At 43.5% G+C, this 19,973-nt stretch overlaps 1 protein-coding gene across 2 annotated transcripts in view; it reads right to left on the reverse strand.

Moving 5' to 3' along the window:
- Positions 1 to 5,958: 5,958 nt before the first annotated feature.
- Positions 5,959 to 19,973, reverse strand: part of WNT7B (Wnt family member 7B) — a 124,186-nt gene continuing 110,171 nt past the window's right edge. For both annotated transcript variants that reach the window (XM_035137569.3, XM_060275161.2), the window contains exons 3-4: positions 14,047 to 14,318; positions 5,959 to 9,334 (exon numbers count right to left, since the gene is read on the reverse strand). In XM_035137569.3, the coding sequence (XP_034993460.1) occupies positions 8,855 to 9,334; positions 14,047 to 14,318 (752 nt within the window). In that variant the 3' untranslated portion in view covers positions 5,959 to 8,854. The remainder of the gene's footprint in view (positions 9,335 to 14,046; positions 14,319 to 19,973) is intronic.

Raw genomic sequence — 19,973 nt, forward strand, 5'->3', positions numbered from 1 at the left:
CTGGTCTTGAACACCAGAGAGAAATATATTTTAGGATGTGACACTTTCTCTTGACTGAAGTTAAGAGAAAAAGGATGATGTGAAAGGATGATATAGCAGGTGTTCCAGGTTCTGCCCAACATTGCCTGGCGCATGTATGTGATGTCCCATGGCAGGAGGAGGCCCACCAAGGCCTGACACAGCTGTGACAGATGCCATTGGGCCCTCCCGCTGCAGCAACAGGCTCTGTTGGATCCTCTGCCCGACAGAGCCCACCACTGCAGCGGTAGGGTCCAGCCTGCTGCAGCTGTGGCAAGCCCTGTTGGGCTTTTGAGAGGGTGCAATGGGCCCCGTTGGGCCTCCTCCGACAGTGCGGCCCCCTTGTTGAAAATATGGGGAGGGCTTCAACTCCACAGCTCTGCAGAGATGGCTCCCCTATATTGTATGGTTGGAAAGGGTTCTGAAAAGAGCAACCAAAATAATTGAGGAGATTAAGTTACTCCCATATTAGGAAAGGTTGCAGCGTTTGGGACTTTTTAGTCTACAGAGAAGGCAAGCAAGAGGTGACATGAGAGAAGTTTTTTAAGATTATGCCTGCCATGGAGAAAGCAGAGAAACATCTCTCTCTCTCTCTCTCTCTCTCTCTCTCTCTCTCTCTCTCTCTCTCTCTCTCTCTCTCTCTCTCTCTCTCATAACAAAGCTGAATGCTGAAAGATTCAGGAGAGAGAAAAGAGTATTTCTTCACACAGTGCATAGTTAAACTGTGGATCTGGCTCCCACGGGAGGCAGCGATGGCCACCAACTTGGACGAATTTAAAAGAAGATTAGACAAATTTGTGGAGGACAAGGCTATCAATGGCTATCAGCCACAGTGGCTGTGTTCCACGTCCACAACCAGAAACAGTATGCTTCTGAATACCAGTGTTGGCCACTGTGAGAAGAGGTGGGCCATCCAGAATGCCCCTCTGACATTTTTATGAGCTTCACACCTGAGGAACCAAAGCCATCTGTGTGGGAGGCGGAGGGAAGTATACAATTCGTTCTCAGCTTGTAGATTTGTCAAGTGTTTCTCATCTACATTTGTCACTTAAGCTATGATGATCAGAAAAGCTTCATTCATAGCATTTATTCAGTTCCCAATCTATGTGCCAGGGAGCATTACTGCTCTGTGGCATAACAGCTAGGCGTGCCCTGGGGACAAAAATAATTATGAACGGCTGCTGTGAGCCCACAGCACTCAGCTGCAGCGGGGGATGCCCACGGTGTCTCTGTTTCAGTGGTGTAGCATGGGGGGGCTGGGGGGCACATTTTGTTTTTAGTCCCAGGCACATTTTTTTAAGGGGGATAGGAGGCGGGCAGGCGTGGAGGACTCCCTGGTCCTGAATGGGGTAACTGTGCCCCTGAAGGACCAGGTGCGCAGCCTGGGAGTCATTTTGGACTCACAGCTGTCCATGGAGGTGCAGGTCAATTCTGTGTCCAGGGCAGCTGTTTATCAGCTCCATCTGGTACGCAGGCTGAGACCCTACCTGCCCGCGGACTGTCTCACCAGAGTAGTGCATGCTCTGGTTATCTCCCGCTTGGACTACTGTAATGCGCTCTACGTGGGGCTACCTTTGAAGGTGACCCGGAAACTGCAATTAATCCAGAATGCAGCAGCTAGACTGGTGACTGGGAGCAGCCGCCGAGACCACATAACACCGGTCCTGAAAGACCTACATTGGCTCCCAGTACGTTTCCGAGCACAATTCAAAGTGTTGGTGCTGACCTTTAAAGCCCTAAACGGCCTCGGTCCAGTATACCTGAAGGAGCGTCTCCTCCCCCATCGTTCTGCCCGGACACTGAGATCTAGCGCCGAGGGCCTTCTGACGGTTCCCTCGCTACGAGAAGCCAAGTTACAGGGAACCAGGCAGAGGGCCTTCTCGGTAGTGGCACCCACCCTGTGGAATGCCCTCCCACCAGAGGTCAAAGAGAACAACAATTACCAGACCTTTAGAAGGCTTCTTAAGGCAGCCCTGTTTAGGGAAGCTTTTAAAGTTTGATGGATTTCTGTATTTTAATATTTTGTTGGAAGCCGCCCAGAGTGGCTGGGGGAACCCAGCCAGATGGGCGGGGAATAAATAATAAATTATTATTATTATTATTATTATTATTATTATTATTATTATTATTACCAGGCTCTCTCACTGAGGGAAGCCTCGCCTGGCCCCACCTTTGGGGCTGGGGTGGCAGCCGCCGCCGCAGCTCCTTCTTCTTAGGGCCACCCCTGGGCCAGCTGAGAGGAAGGGGCAGGGGGTGCAGCTGCAAGCCAGCCACTGCTCCCCTCCTGGGTCAATTCCCCCTGAGCAGGGGGCAGAAGTGGCATAAAAGTGGCGGCAGTGTTGCCGCCCTTCTCCTTCACTGAGCCTAGCTGGGCCAATAATTTAATCTGGTAAAAGGCAGCTTCTTATGTTCTTGATGAATCGCTTCCAATTTGATTTTAACACCCAGAGCTTTTCTTCTCATAAATCTTCACTATCACAAAGAAAGAAGCATATCTTCAGGCTTTATTTTGTTTTTTCAAATTCTTTAATGTACAGTTTTTTTTTTAGTTCTGCCATTACTAATTACTGTAAACCACAGTGTCGTGTTTGTAGCATTCAAAATTGGTTGTGGATTCTCTCCCCACTCCCCCAAACTCTTTGATGCTAAACTACAGTTTATTTCCCACCAGAAGAGCAGTTCATAATATCTTCACCCTTTGAGGCAAGGCGAGCATAGCTTCCAGTTTGTCTTTCATCCAATATTGTGTTTTCTCTGTCTTTTTCCCTTTGTGGTCAGCAGGCATTGCTCAGTCCTGATGGGCCCTTGACTGCAAAACACACCTCCACTTGAACAGGTCTTAGGACATTCTGAATTCATGTCAAATTGTCAGAAGAAACTTCAAGATGATGAACACCAGACATAAAATATGGGCTGCTGGGGGGGGAGGTTGCTTCCAAACATCTGGCGAATCAAAACTTAGGGGAATGGGAAGTGCTAAGGTGATGTGATCAATGCACTGTTTTATAAGTGGATGCAGGAATCCTGATGAGCATCATCTTCCTATAAGGACCACAATGTTCATTTGTGGGGTGGGGGGTAGAAAATGTGTGCATTGCAGCTTGCACATGGAAGAGTTCCGCATACAATCAGAGCATGGGTGAATTAATATGGTTAATTAGAAAAGTTGCATAACTGAGTATGGAGAAAAGGATTTTTAAGGGGGCATTATGTTATAATATAGACACACACACATATACTGTTTCAGTGTTGTTCAAAATAATTTAAAATAACTCTATAGACATTTCAATGATATACAGTAATATAACTTAATTGAATCACTCAATTGTACTCAACAAATGCTACTAATATATTTACAATGTCTTGTGCTATAGGACCGAATATGGAAGTATGATATCCATGGAGGAGTTTTGCAGTTTTATTGACTGTGTGGTGGTGATGGCTGATGGCGGGGAGCTGCAGTCATTTGTTGTGAAATGGAATTGGATACATGTATGCTTGGAAAGATATTTGGGGTACGTGGCTTTTTGGGTGCTCATATGGAAACTCATCAGCAAATCTGCTCCACAAATGGTTATTCAAAAATTGGAATTAAGTTTGCCTAGGGCATTTTTTTTTAAAAAAAACAACCAAACACCTTTATCTCACTTTCCAAGTTACAATATGAACCACCAATCACACAAAGAAGAAAAGTATGTCCCTTACTGTTGAATTTAGCTCATACTAGAGCTGCAATGAATTTGCTCTCATTGGATTATTAAATCATATATTCTCTCTAAATAGTCTCTGAATACTGAAAAGTTGGTCAAATATTCAGCATCTGTAGCTGACATCCTATTATATGTTATTTCAATATTTACTACATTTATTTACATTCATTTCTCAGTAGTTGATGTTTGACTGTTTTGGATAGTTGGGATAAATCTGGTATTCGACAGCTAGATAGGCTATGAGGTCTCATATCTGATGACTGTCAAAGCCATCAAGAGATGCCAACCACTCTGTGACTGTAACCCTAGAGGACTGAGTGATGGCTCCACCATCTCATCCAGGGCCCTGCCAGGCTCATGTCCGCAAGGTGGAAGTGAGGATGCAACAATACTCTTATGGGACTTCTGGCTGAGAAGCCGGTGTGACAAGTCACCTCTCCAGGTGCGTCTAGCTTGATGGGGAACCTGGATGGAGATGGGAGTAGTGGGGGCTGGCATGCTCTCCCAATGAAGTTGGAGGGGGGTGAACCCACAGACATCTGGAAATGCCTGCTAGGGTCAGAGATGGAGGTCAAGGGGGCAGGACGCTGGGTTACTGCAGCTTCATCCATTGCAAGCTCTCGTCTCTTTTGTGCATGTGCTGCAAAGTTCCTTTGAATTAGGATAATTGGGCATAAAGTTTAAGGCACTCTTCAGAGAAGATGTGAAACAAACAAGCTGCTGGGTGCTCGAGGTTTCTGAATGAAAGTAATAAACACACCACTTTTTATGTGTTTATGAGCCCCTCCTGTTAAAAGGAAGAAAAGATTACAAATGAGGACCTTGGAGTTTAAATTAGCCTTGCCTCAATGAACAGTGGTTAAAGAAATTATGAGTGTATAGCTGGTGAAAAGATGGCAGGGAAGGAGCATTTATTCAGTTCCCAATCTATGTGCCAGGGAGCATTACTGCTCTGTGGCATAACTGCTAGGTGTGCCCTAGGGACAAAAATAACGATTGTTGTAGAAATCCATTACTCTGCCCCTTGCCTCTCCATCTTAAATCACTCCTTGTTGTTTCTATCTTAATTCTTTCTTTTCATCTTGCTTTTGTGTAAATCTGGATCCATCCTTTTCACCATTGTTCTCCTTTCACCGTATCCATTTGAGTGGATGCAGAGGGATGCGGGAACCAACCATACAATGCAATACAACAAAATGTAAAATAAAGGTCCAGAAAGAAACACAATGGTGCAATTGCAAGGAACATGAATAAAGGCTTTGCTCATTTCTGAATATTTATTTGGGATTTATTAAGGGCTATTTTATACAGAGCCGGCCCACCCATAGGCAAATTGAGGAAACTGTCTCAGGTGGCAGGATCTACAGAGGCAGCAGATCCAGCCTCTGGGGAATGCATTGCCGGCTGCTGCTGCTGCTGCTGCTGCTGCTGCTGCTGCTGCTGCTGCTGCTGCTGCTGCTGCTGTGACAGGAAAAGCTGCAGCATGCCCCTTGGAGGCTGGATCTGCTGCTACCGGTACCTCAGCAGCTCTCCCTATGCTACCACAACAGTGGTCTCTCTGCCCTGGTGGAGGGTTACTGGTGTTTTCATTTTCCTTGCCATTTTGTGGTTTGCCTTAGGTGCCAAAATGTCTTGGGGTGGCCCTGATTTTATGCATTACGTTGTAGGGCATCCAGACTTGTCACCAAGAGTGCACTTAAGAGGCAGCTGCAGCCAAACCCTTGTAAACATGTGCATGCTACATTCATGCTTTTTGGCTAGAGATGTGCCCCTAAAAGAGTGGTATGAAGAAGAGGCTCTTAGGGAAGAGGGAGGGTAGTTAAATTCTGTCAACCATACTTCGGGTTCACTGTGATTTAAAAATAACTCAAGTTAACACATCATCAGCCATGTATTAGCTGGCTGTTTTGGGCTAATGAATCGCTTGGCTGCTGCAAAGTGGGATTCAGCAACTGCTGTTTTCATTATCTTCATGGCATGGTGTGAACATGATAATGTCTTTCAGAGAAAAAAAACCTGTCCTAACCTGGAAATGATCAAACATTAAGAAAACCCAACTGCCCAAATAATGTTGCTGCAAGGTTAACTCTATAAAGCCCTGACTTATGACCAAATCACACATGCCTGTGCTTACTGGTTTGTGCAACAGCTGATGGCTCACAGCTAAATGTCTGACTTGTCTCTCCTGAAAAGGAATTTGCTTGAGGTGATGTATGAGAAAACTGCTGGCTCTTGTTTACTTATTTATTCATATTTAGAATACTTTATATCCCACTTTATAGCCCCAGGAGGCTTTTAAAGCATCTTTCTTGCAAAAGATTCTAATAATAATAATAATAATAATAACAACAACAACCACCCCACATTCACAGAAATGGTAGAGTGTCCCTCTGTTGCCAGAATTATTCAAGTGACATTTCCTGCCCCATGCTTTCCTGGTGTCTCCCTTCAGCCTTTGCCCACTAGACAACAGCTCCCTCCCACGGATGTCCTCTGAGGCAAGGCAGTGGGGCTGAGCAGGGGGAACTTTATGAACTGCAGCATTGAGTGGCAAACTGCATGTGGACGTAAATGGTGGCATAGACCAGTGTTTCCCAACCTTGTGCCTCCAGATGTTTTGGGACTACAACTCCCATCATCCCTAGCTAGCAAGACCAGTGGTCAGAAATGATGGGAATTGTAGTCCAAAAACAGCTTGAGGCACAAGGTTGGGAAACACTGGCATAGACAATGGGACTGGGATTCCTGCAGCCAAAATTTCCACCCACTTCCTTGTCATGTTGGTCAGTATAACCTACTGTGTGAGTCAGGACCACAGTTGCAAGAAGTTACCCTACATCCAATCCACATTCATTGCAACTGTTGGAAGGAATGGGAGTGGTGCAAAAGTCACGCAGACAGAACCTTGTGTATCATCACCTCAGACAACATCCTTTCGATTCAGGGAAGATAGTTCATACATTCAGCTAATGTTTAGAGACTTATAAAGATCCTCTTCCCACGGAATGGGTCCACGGTTCCCTCTGCCACTACCCTCTTAATAGGGTGAGTACTTTAGGTTGTCGGAATACTAATGCCTGAAGAGGCTGAAACTGTGAGCCATAACCCACAAAATAAAGGGTGGGAATAGCAGCCCTGTTTGGATGTCCTAATTCCTCATCTACAGAGGAAGAGTGGGAGACTCTCTCCTGTAATCTTTTTGCTCCATGAGTTGGAAGCATACATCTACAGCAGGCATCCCCAAACTGCGGCCCTACAACTCCCATGATCCCTAGCTAACAGGACCAGTGGTAGGGGAAGATGGGAATTGTAGTCCAAAACATCTGGAGGGCCGAAGTTTGGAGATGCCTGATCTACAGTAAGGAGTCTGCTCTATCTGAGAAGGTTCCACTTGCGATTTAGAACCCTGGGAGATCAGGGTTGTAAATCCCCTGGACAGCCTAGAGAAGTCGAGAAGTCTCACTGCTGCAGAAGTCAACCCTCCAGCTCAACAATGGGGAAGATTATGAGAATGGAGCTAGAGCGCTCAGGAGCCTCCCTCGCCCTCATCACATGGAGAATCAGAAACCTCTGAAGAGGTTTAGCCCTCTGCATGGAAGAGTATCCCAAAGGACTTTCTCTGTTGCACAAGTTAGGAGAGCGGAGGTCAGGCACGGAAGACATTCATTCACACAGAAACAGGAACTTCTGCCCAGGTAAGCCAGGGCATCATTAAGTAACATTTAAACATGGCAGCTTCTCCCATGGGTTCATCCCACTGTGTGGCTGTGACACCTAAAAGTGTGCCACTATGTGGGCAGTGGGACCTTAATACAAAATTGTCACACACCCCCAATGCTGATCTGCACTAATATTTGTTTACTCGATGGCTCCTTAATGCGAAACCATTTCCCAGCTAAGCTTGGGAATGATGCTTTCATGTCAAGTGCTAGGCAGTTTTCTGGGTCCCCATGGTGGCGACCTTTAACTGTTCCAGCCGCAGCATGGGGTGGACACATGAAAACGGGTCTCCCCAAACATGGCTGCAACCAAGAAAAGGTAGCCAAGGGGTGAGAAATGAGGAAGCAGTGACAGGATACAAGCTTGGCTGCCTTGGTTTGTACAGGGATGAAACTGCTGCTCCCCTTTTGAATTCTGGGTTATCTATAGTAACCATGTTACTAGCATTTTGAACCACTGTTTAAACCACTGTTTCCCATGCTCCAGTTGCTTGTGCTCTCAGGCCATGTTTGATGTGTACACTGTACAGTCACAGAACTCTTTTTAACAGTGGAGTGCTATGAAATCAGTAGCATTGAAGACATAGGGAAAACCAAATACAAAATAAAAAACAGAAATAAAAATCAGAAAGTTAGAATTCCAGTAAGTTTTACATTTAGTACAGAGTAAAGACATAGCTACCTGTTAGTGCTTAGAGAATTTGTTTTGATGCTATTAAAAACATAAATAAAATATTTTTTTCTTCAAATGTCCATTCGAAAGGTTCCAGTGTCACCTGCTGCTGTCAGAGCTTTTGTCCTTTGTCCTGACCTTTGTTTTACAAATAAGTCAATAGCTGAGCTCCCACCCACCCTAGTCCCTCTTGTACATCATTGTCTCACCAGCTGCCCTTTACTTGCTTTTCTTTCTTTCCTTTTCTTGATTAGAAATAAAAGTTTTTCAGCAACACTGCTGGGATTTTAGGTTTGTCTGTGAACAGTTAAATTCCTCTATTCATTTTTTAATAAGATAAAGGTCTTATTTGCACATATTTGTGTGCGTTATAAATCTGAAAATAACCTCCTGGACTCGCTGTCTGTGATACGTATAATTTAATCTAAGAGCAAAACTCTACAAAACCCAGAGTGCAGGGGTTTTTTTGCGGGGGAGGGGAGAACCACAGAGGAAGCCGCTTGCATTGAACGAAGTCACCATACAATTCATCCCATCGACCCTGGTTCCAATGTAGTGAAACCAGCTAGTCAGCAAGTTAAGGCATTGTTCTTGAATGTGTTATTAAGAAGTAATAGGGAAGAGACTGGCCTCCTCCTCCAAAAAAAATCAAATGTGCAAAATGATGCTGTAGTTGTTTTGTTCCACTCGAACACGTGGTGGCTGTGTCTTTCAAAAAGTAGGAACATTAGCTGTTATTTACAAGTGAACACCTCTGTCCGCTCGCTACAAGTGTTGCATTTCACAAAGCAGCACCAGTGGAACTTGCAGTTACACTGCCAAACTTTGGTGTACTGGTGGGTGTTGTAGCCCCTCCCACAGCACATCATGTCACACCCGTCGGCGCTGGGCGAGGTGCGGTTGCAGAGGCGTCCCTGTGTCCCCACGCTCCCAGTGGAAGCATCTTCTTCGCAGTAGTTGGGTGACTTCTCTATATAGACCAGATCTGTTTCCATTGGTTTCTGGTAGCTCCTGATCTGCTTGATCTTCAGAAAGGTGGGCTGCCTAAGCCGGCTGGCTCTCACCACTTCCACCTGCACGGCGGCGTTGTATTTTTCTTTCAAAATATATCCAATCTCTCTGAATTTAGGGAGCGTAGTCCAACAGGTCTTGGTTGTGCAGGAACCGGAAACCCCGTGGCATTTGCATTCCAGTTTCATTCTCTCTTCCAGCACCTGTATACAAAAGCAGGGAGAAATAAGGAAAGGGGGAAATAGCCTTTCATACTTCATCACATGGATTCTAAGAACTGTAATATTACATGGGAAGTTATTGGTGACAATACCATGCATTAAGATCAAGGGCGCGATCCGGCACTTTTAAACTCCCACTAGTTTCAGATGGGTATCTCTGCTGTGTGCTTTTCTCTCATTAAAATTAACTGAAATTAGGAGTTGATTCAAGCCTTTGGTGTGAAAGAGGGTGAGAGCAAAATTTTGTTATTGTTCCTAAAGGTGTGATTCATCTCTTCTGCCCTAAAGATGTTCAGACATCAACCTTATTATACTCTATTTCCAATGAAATTATTGCAGTATTTTATATGCTTCAGATGGTTCAAATGTGCTTAAAATTTTAACTAAATGCAAAATTCAATGGAAACCCTAATACCGTAGTTATATCCAAAACAATGTTATTGGCTATGTCATGAATAGCCGGCCTGGTGCCTCCCACCTTCTCATATTCCTTGCCATGCTGGCTGGGGTTGATGGGAGTTCAGCATCAAGTGGGCACCATTTTGGCTATGTTAGTGTGCAATATGCAAGTTGATCCTGCAGGATCATATAGCTCCCCTTCATTTGCCAACAGCATACAGAAGAAGACACACAGTACAGTGGAACCTCGGTTTATGAATTTTCGGTTTACGAACGCCGCAGACCCATCTGGAACGGATTAATTCACTTTCCATTACTTTCAATGGGAAAGTTCGCTTCAGTTTATGAACGCTTCAGTTTATGAGCAGACTTCCGGAACCAATTACACCCATGCTTCGGGTTAAGTACGCTTCAGGTTGAGTACTCCACGGACCCGTCTGGAACGGATTAATTCACTTTCCATTACTTTCAATGGGAAAGTTCGCTTCAGTTTATGAACGCTTCAGTTTATGAGCAGACTTCCGGAACCAATTACACCCATGCTTCGGGTTAAGTACGCTTCAGGTTGAGTACTCTGCGGACCCGTCTGGAACGGATTAATCCACTTTCCATTACTTTCAATGGGAAAGTTCGCTTCAGTTTATGAATGCTTCAGTTTATGAACAGACTTCCGGAACCAATTACACCCATGCTTCGGGTTAAGTACGCTTCAGGTTGAGTACTCCGCGGACCCGTCTGGAACGGATTAATCCACTTTCCATTACTTTCAATGGGAAAGTTTGCTTCAGTTTATGAACACTTCAGTTTATGAACAGACTTCCGGAACCAATTGTGTTCATAAACCGAGGTACCACTGTATAGGTAAGTCAGCCTGTGCTGGAGGCTTTCAGCCTGAGCCCTTCAGGCAAAGAACAGAGCGCAAAGCAAACGTCCGTAAAGTGCAGCTCGTAAGCAAATGGAGTAGCCCACGGCAAAGATGTGTGGGAGGCATGTGACACTTCACAGGAAGACACGGACAATTCCCTTCCCATCCCGTTAAATTCACCCAATCAAGCAATTCATCTCTGTGAAATACCTAAGTGAATGGCATTGCTTTTAAGACCTCACTACACTTTTTCAAATAAAGCTAGTGTGAACCTTCAGGGGACAGGAAAGATCCTGTTTAAACAAAGCAATAATACTGAATTTGTAGCTGTTGTGCATTTCCAAAATGGTTGTAGTTTGTGCATAATATATGGACTGGAATCCAGACCTGGTTCATTGAAACTGTCCACGTCTGAATTTGTATTTTTCTTATTATACATACTTCAACAGAAGAAAAAGAAAGCACAGTAGTTCCCCACCTCAGGTTTATAATCTATTTGTATAAGCAGGACCTGCAACAAAATATCACCAGACATGCCATCTTCCAGGAAACTCCATTCCTGGTTTTCCATCTGCCTCCCTGCCCCCCCCCCCCGCTGCCAAACAAAAACTCAGCATTCTGTGGCCACTGAACATTACTATTACTATGATATTGAAACAATGAGGAAAACAAAGGGGGGGGAGAGCAGGAGCCATTTTCAGGCATTATATCCCTGCATGAGTAGCAACCTGTGGGGCAGAGGGGAGAGCAGCCTGCTAAGCCCAACCCCACCGCCATTCTTGACTAGGAGGGCAAGCTTCTATAGTGAAACATTTCAGCAGCTGAGCCAACAAATGTTCATTATTCAAATAACCAATGGCATTAGTATTTCCATGTGCTTTTAAATTCTCACTAGTGGTCTAAGTAGTTTTGATCTGGGTGCAAAAGATATAATGGACTTCCTAGGATCATTCCTTTCTGTGAAAGTATTGGTTTGCCCTTTTAGAGTAATAGCACTGTTTTGTTTTTAAATCTTATATTGCGGGTTAGCTTTTCTCTCCAGGCCATTTGCCATCCTGGACCAGAACTGTTTTCAGTCCCACTTGGTCCATGTATGGTTTTCATCCATTTGCTATGATTGCTACACATTCTGGTAGGTAGCCATGCTGGTCTGATGCAGTAGAAATACATTTTAAAAAATAATAATTGTCCAGTAGCACCTTAGAGACCAACTAAGTTTGTTCTTGGTCTGAGCTTTCATGTGGTACCGGTATCTGAAGAAGTGTGCATGCACACGAAAGCTCATACCAAGAACAAACTTAGTTGGTCTCTAAGGTGCTACTGGACAATTTTTTATTTTTTAAATATATTAACACATTGTGATTAATAACGCTCCTAAGTCCACATGGTGTCCATGCAGAAACCTTTTGAGATGCTGTGGTAACTATGGCTTAACATTTAACAGGCAAGAACTGCCACAATGTTTGGAGGAAAGTATGTTTTAAATATGGGACCCAGGTGGCGCTGTGGTTAAACCACTGAGCCTAGGGCTTGCCGATCAGAAGGTTGGCGGTTCGAATCCCTGTGACGGGGTGAGCTCCCGTTGCTTGGTCCCAGCTCCTGCCAACCTAGCAGTTCGAAAGCATGTCAAAATGCAAGTAGATAAATAGGAACCGTTACAGCAGGAAGGTAAACGGCGTTTCCATGTGCTGCTCTGGTTTGCCAGAAGCGGCTTTGTCATGCTGGCCACATGACCTGGAAGCTATACGCCAGCTCCCTCGGCCAATAATGCGAGATGAGCACCGCAACCCCAGAGTCGGTCATGACTGGACCTAATGGTCAGGGGTCCCTTTACCTTTACCTATGTTTTAAATATTTGTTTTCGCACTCCATTTTGCAGAAACTTCCCAAGAATTGAAATCATGTCAAAAAAATTCAAGTGGCTTTATCTGGCAGCTCCTCCAATTTAAATCTACCTTAAATCTACCTTCATTGATTAAAAGTTAATTGATTAATCTACTTAAAGTTTCAGTCTTACTCATGAGATGTCTGATAGTATCAGTCAGTCTTACTCATGAGATGTCTGATAATATCAGTCAGGGGAACTCTCCAGAACTCAGTTCCGGCCCCTCTCAGGTGAGTGCCATTGTCATTCTAAGAGAAAGAGGGAGGCGTTCATGGTGAGTTCCAGCACCTATTTTTCTAGAAAAATAGCACTGCGATCAGTTAAAATTAGCTATACTGTATCTGATACTGAATAAATCATACCACAAGAGTGATTCACCAAAATAAATCACCACTACATGACTTGCTCTCTCAGAATAACATTGAAACTATCTCCCTTCCTCTACATAGATTCCCTCTGGGTCCATGATGTTCTTTCCAAGTAAAATGGTTGAAATGCCACTTCTCCTTTGTAAAATCAGTGTTGTCATACAATGGCATAAAAATCACTTCTTCAGCTTATTGTTTTGCTTTTTCAAATGACACATTGCAAACAGCACTTGATGGAATTTCCCCCTGCAACTTAGAAAGAAAATCCTTACCAGGAAGAAAATCAAAACAAAGTGTGGAACATGTTTTGTCAGTTTCAAATTAGGCATATGGCATCAGATGCAGTTTTTGAACATACTGGATCCTGGATTTTTTAAACAATAGTAACATTTTTTCATGTGTTAGTTTGAACTTGCTTTCCCTGCTGTGTGTTTTTCTTGGAGATGCTAATTTTCAGACCAGTTGCTGAATGTAATGTAATTCGTATTTTAACTGCCAGAGCAAAGGGCAATAGACAACTTTTACACTGGTGCTCTGTGTCTTTTGCTTATGTTATTCAATAAAGCACCATGTGCCCTGCTGGCACAGAGAGAGGAAATGCCTGCAGGATCCCCCCGAGGCCCTTCCTCAAGTCTAGTTTTCACTGAGACAGACTTGAAACTGCAGAGAGGGACTCACACGACTGGATGCTCCTCTACACAGAAAAGAAAACCCTTTCATATAGAAAGCTAGCATGTTGGGAAGGAACTAGGCCAGAACCTCCTGTCAGTTTGGGTTCCTCATGTTTCCTGTTTTAAGTTCAGCTCCCATCATTAACCAGCACATTACCCTACTATTTTTTTTTTGCAAGCCATTTCCCCTATATCCTGCATTGTTCCTAGTATTTTCACAAACATATGCATTTTAGGTACACTCTTCCCGCATATATTATGTGGTTGGAGAATTGCAGCACAAAATTCAGAGAAGTGTGGATTTTCGAATTTGCGTGTTGTTTTGGGAAATGAAAATAAGGCAGGGTTGCATCAGCCCCTCCTCCCTTTTGGGCATTCCAGTTTTGTATATGCAGGGAATCTTTTACGCTGCCATAAGGTGTATCTGCCCAGCCATGTGAATCCATGCCTACCGAAAGGAAGCCCATCCCTCTAACATTAGACCATCCGCTCCTATTCTAAAATACCTTTCTTCCAGCCTCATTGTTGTGCAAGTTCATCAGCCTCCGAGCACTCTTTCTGATTTCTCTGGCATCAACAAACCTCCTGGAGAATTCGATGCCGTATCTGATATCAGCGGAGCAGCCTCCCCACTTCCACCCTTCCTCTTGGTTGTAATAACCTTGTTTCTCTCTGTCACAGCCACAGTTGCTTAGGTTCCCCTGGCTGCAGGCGGCAGTGACGGCATGCGCAACCCCGGCAGCAGTGATGGCGTAGGTGAAAGCGGCTTCCCTGCTTCCTGTGGAGTGGAGGGAGAGAGAAAAAGGTTAGCTGACTGGAGCAAAGAGAAGGTAGCTATGCCCCAATGAAATCCATCCTATACTTCCCAGCCAACTGGCATTTCAACAGTCTGCCCAGTTAAAATGTAGGTAGTACTGCTATCGCAAAGTGGCTTGTGAAGCACCTTGCAGGAGAGAGAAGGGATTCTGCTGCTTGGCAGTAACTGCGGCGGGATTCGGAATCCATGACTCTTGTCATTTGGCACCGGGGGCTGCCAGCACAGCACCCTAAAGGCACACAGCTTCCAAGCGGCTGGCAACGTCCTCTAGTCAGGGTCTCAGGACACCTTTCCTTTCCTTTCCTTTCTTGGAAATAAAGTTTTCTCAGCAACTATAGAAGCCTTCTTTGCCTCCAGCAAACCACCACATTAGCTATGGGCTGGATTCTGGTTTGAGGGTAGGACTGTCTTGGCGGTTTGGGCCCTCTCCCACATCGATGTGCCACCAGCTCCCAAACTGAATTTCCCACAATGCCCTGGAGTGCCCAGCTATTCCAGGGAAGTATTGTGTCAAGATCCCCCTTCATGGATTCAAGGACAGCTTTTTTGCATTTTATCTGTGGTGTTTTCATTTGTGTAAACTGTGCTGAGTTCCAGTCTGGGGAAAAGGTGGGATGCAAATAAATTCAATAATAATATTGTAGGGATAAAGCATGGAGAAGGTTCAGAAATGTGCACACAGGCTTCACTCCCAATATCACAACAGCCATTGATTGATTGATTGATTGATTGATTGACAGTCCTTATTTCACTCCTGAGTTAGGGACGGAAGGATCAGTCTGTTTCCAGCCCATTACAGCTTTGCATGTTATATCATAGAACTGTAGTAATAATAATAATTTATTATTTATACCCAGCCCATCTGGCCGGATCTCCCCGGTAGAGCTGGAAGGCACCCTGGGGATCATCTAGTCCAGCCCCCTGCAATGCAGGAATAGGCAACTGTCCCTTACAGGGATCAAACCTGCAACCTTGGCAGGTCTCCTCCCCCATCGTTCTGCCTGGACACTGAGGTCTAGCGCCGAGGGTCTTCTGGCGGTTCCCTCTCTACGAGAAGCCAAAGTACAGGGAACCAGGCAGAGGGCCTTCTCGGTAGTGGCACCCACCCTGTGGAATGCCCTCCCACCAGAGGTCAAAGAGAACAACAACTACCAGACCTTTAGAAGGCATCTCAAGGCAGCCCTGTTTGGGGAAGCTTTTAATGTTTGATGGATTTCTGTATTTCAATATTTTGTTGGAAGCCGTCCAGAGTGGCTGGGGGAACCCGGCCAGATGGGCGGGGTATAAATTATTATTATTATTGTTGTTGTTGTTATTATTATTATTAGCACCACACTCTTAACCAACTGAGCTATCCAGTAGTGTTCATTCATAAATTAGTTCAGTCTCATTTCTGCATCAATCTGCATTTTTTTATTTAAAAAGTGCATTATTTTAAACATGTTTTTTCAAAAAAATAGTTTTTACATATTCTGTCTTAAATGTGTGTTATTTATATGTGCTTTGCTATGGGTTTCTCTGATCAAAGAATGCATTGCGACCCACATATTAGTCCAGAAAGTACAAATAAAATTAGTTCCCCCAGAAATACAGACTGAACAAAATCCTTGTGGTTCCCTTGTTCGAGAGAAGGTGCTTTAAATTCTCCTTGCAGTTATGAACCCTGCACAATCAGGGTTTGCAATCATGGTGAGGATTCTTCACACATTCAGCCCAATGAGTGGAGTGGAGAACCTCTCTCCAGACCTCTGGCTTCAATGTGTGACTGGTGGGGGTGGAGCCAACAGGGACTTTGTGGGGGGAGAGGACTAACTCGGTGTCCCCTCCACCCTTCAGCCCCTTTTTGGATGCAGAGAGCTACTGCCTTTTTCAAATGTAAAAAAAGAAGAAGATTCAATCCGCAACTGAAAGGAATCCGTTCTAGTTAACACAGTCTCAAAGAGCTAAATTTCTAATTTAATTTTGCAAATCCAGACTGTAACCTGAGGTAAAATATATACAGTATGGCTCAGTTTCAATGTGTCTGTCAACACAGCTGAAATGAAATCATTTGCTTTAGTCGAGAAGAATAGACAATTTGACTGTGGAATCTTGTAAAATATGAACAAGAACTGAAAGGAGTCAGCTCAGATATTCTCTTCTGAAAATTTTCATGTTGAACATTCACAGCTATGTTCTGAATTTCTGAATATTTGTTAAATACTACTACAATATTTACTCAAATATAATGCTCGCCTTTTGGGGCCAAATTACGTTGCAAAAATTAGGGCACACATTAGATTTAACGGCACATTAGACTCGAGATAATACTTTGATTTCAGTCGTTTATATATGACTTTGATGTTCAGTATATGGTGTTTGACAGCTTATATTTGACAGTATTTGCTGGCTGGTGATATGCAATGGTGTTTAATAGTTTGTAACTGAAATATACTGTAATTACATTTACTTAACAGTACAGTACAGCATTTAGTAGCTGGCAGTAACTGATACTTGACATGAATCAGCGTTTGGTTTTAGAGGTCCTAACCCAACTGGGCAACTATGTGGTTCCAGGAGAGTCAATATTTAAAATAAATAAAATAATAAAATAATAACACGAGTTGCTATTTATGTTCTTACACAGAATTCATCTGGTTGAATGTAACTGTGCAAGATAACATGATATATGTGTATGTGTGTTATATAATTTGGTAGAAATAACAGCAATAATTGTATGTAAAAGGTGGAATATAAATATAGTAGTGGTAGTAATTATAATAGATTATGAAATGCATTAAACAATAATAAAATAATTTTAAATGTTAAATGGGTGTAGTGAAACACTGATGGACAAAGATATTAGCCCATATGGAGGTGGGGGGAGAACCAACATTTTTTGGTGAATGACAATCTTCATCAGGGACGATGAAATGGTGACCATATAAATAAATGTCAACCTTAAGGCAAATAATTAGAGACATAGACATGAATTACAATAGAGCAGCCCAGGATTAAAAATGTGACAAAACCCCCCAACCTCAGCTGACAAACACACCAAATATGCAGAATATAATGAAACATTATAATAATAAGCAAAAAGAAGGAAGTGGTCTAGATTTCTCATTGAAAAGCATTTTTATAATGTAAATATCTTCACGTAAAACAAGAACACATTACATTAGGCAGAAAAAAGTTCCCTTCCTCTGCCTTAGGATCCTAAAGGTAAAGGGACCCCTGACCATTAGGTCCAGTCGTGACCGACTCTGGGGTTGCAGCGCTCATCTTGCTTTACTGGCCGAGGGAGCCGGCACACAGCTGTGGCCAGCATGACAAAGCCGCTTCTGGCAAACCAGAGCAGCACATGGAAACGCCGTTTACCTTCCCGCTGGAGCGGTACCTATTTATCTACTTGCACTTTGACGTGCTTTCGAACTGCTAGGTTGGCAGGACCCTACAGGACCCTTAGGACCCTACAGAATCCAATATTAAGGTCTTCCTGTCAAGGCAACTTCTCTCTGAGGTAACACCCCCATGTCTCCTCCTCCTCTTGCCCTCCCAACATGGGAGATATAAAGAGAAGAAACTGAGCTATGGCCCTTCAGCATGTGAGAAGCGTAATCCTACTCAGAGGTGGGAACTGCTACCGATCACCATGTTATTTCAGCGGATTGGATTCAGACTTAATCACAATTAGAGGAGTGTGAATGAGTCTGGATTCTAGCCCAGAAAGAACTAGCCTGCCTTTGCATTCCCCATCAATCAATGAACAGGAATGCGGGAATGCCATCTCCAAAAATAGCATCCCAGAAAATAATTTGCAATGATTTCAGATATTACAAAAAAATTTGAATAACCAAGGCAACGGATTGCTTGTAATCTGAAACAGTTTGCTTATTCCAAACATTTGGATTTATTTCTAATATTAGGATAGAACTTGATAGATGTGATTCCCAGAATGATGTTTGTAACTAACTCTAAGTTGGTGAAGGTTGTTGTAATAAGAATATTTGTAAGGGAAATCAGTGGGTGGGATGGAGTGGGCTGTTCTTCCCCACAAACCTTTCCCCATGCTGGGCTTCACCAATCTTACTGATTTCCCTCTTGCAGATTCCTACTTGCCTCACATAGATTGGGACTCCTCGAGACCTGTCATTTATTAACAACAAACGGGGTGGGTTTGCTACCATTTATTTGTGAGAAGGAATACAAGAGAAACTGAAATGTTACACTAAGCAAAGCTACCATTTGTATCCTGCTGTTGGTGACTCATACCTTCTCTGATTGCAATTAATTATTATAAAATAATGTGTATGTTTCTTTGTACCATCTTCACATTTCCATGAACTAATTGATTTTTTACTTGTGTCTTTATTCTAGATGCTTGGTTAAGATCATGTAGTATTATCTATATGATCTTCCAGCAATATTTTTACTTGGTAAAATAAGTTCCCCATATTCCCTAACCAAAACCCATCTCTGAACACTAGTGGACTTTGAGAATGTTCAAATCTATATTTTGTGGCTCAGATTGATCTCTAACTCAAACAATCCAATTGGAAATATTAATATCACCAAACATAACAACAAATATTCCTCATGGAAATTGGATATTAAAACCCACCACTAGTCTAGTCATATTACTAGATGGCGATGTTACTGATGGTTCTGTTTTGTAAAAATGTCTACTGTGCAAGTCACAACCCCTGAGTTCATACATTCGGATGGGTTCGCATTAAGTGTTATCCATGTGGTGGAAAGCAATGCTCTTCCATCCCACTAGGACAGTGCCCTGCCACCAAACATATGAATTGGGGCAATTTCTAGGATTGCAACTTAAGTATGCTGACCAAATACAAAGCAGGACAGAGACACCAAGATTCTGTAGGCCCTTTGGCAAGGTGACCTTGGTGCCCCACACAACCTCGAAGATATTTGGCATTACGCCCGACCTTCTTAGGTGCCTTCAATCCAGTGTGAGTCTGACCTTCCAAGGTGTTATAATCAACTTCCGAAAATTCTGGCTGGAGAAAAACTACCGTATTTTCCATGTATAAGGTATTTTTCTATTATTATAATTAAATGTTAAAAATCAGGGGTCTTTTTCTACACGGATATTGCAGAGGGGGGACGTGCAGTTGTTGGCAGAGGCTATTGTGCGTGAGATTGGCAGCAGTGGTCAGGCAGTTGAGTGATTTGCGGCAATCCCCCCCCCCAAAAAAGAACTCTGGGCAATCTCCCCCCATTTCCTTAATTTGGAGTTCCCAAAAATAGGGGTCATCATATACACATGGACCCGTCTCTATTTTACCTGGAGACAGACTGTGTCCACAGCACATTACTTCAGATGATGGGTGTGGGCTCACATCTTTTCTATGCAAAAAAAATGCCCCTGGCCATTAAAAAAAACAGCATGCTAAGCTAAGATGATAGTAGCCTAGTTTGCTAGAATTCTGTATGGAGGTACTTTTTATAGAGGCCCTTTTCTGCTGGGATTGCTGTATTGCAGGGTCCCAACACTACAATTCTATGGTTCTGTGATTATGATTCAAGCTACATGATCCTCTACCTGCAGTTGGAAGCTTCTTCTTTCTTTTTCTTTGGCAATCCCTCGTAGCCAAGTAAGATTGTCTTCCA

This window comes from Zootoca vivipara, chromosome 5, assembly GCF_965207765.1.
Source record: "Zootoca vivipara chromosome 5, rZooViv2.hap1.1, whole genome shotgun sequence".
Classification (NCBI taxonomy): Eukaryota; Metazoa; Chordata; class Lepidosauria; order Squamata; family Lacertidae; genus Zootoca; species Zootoca vivipara.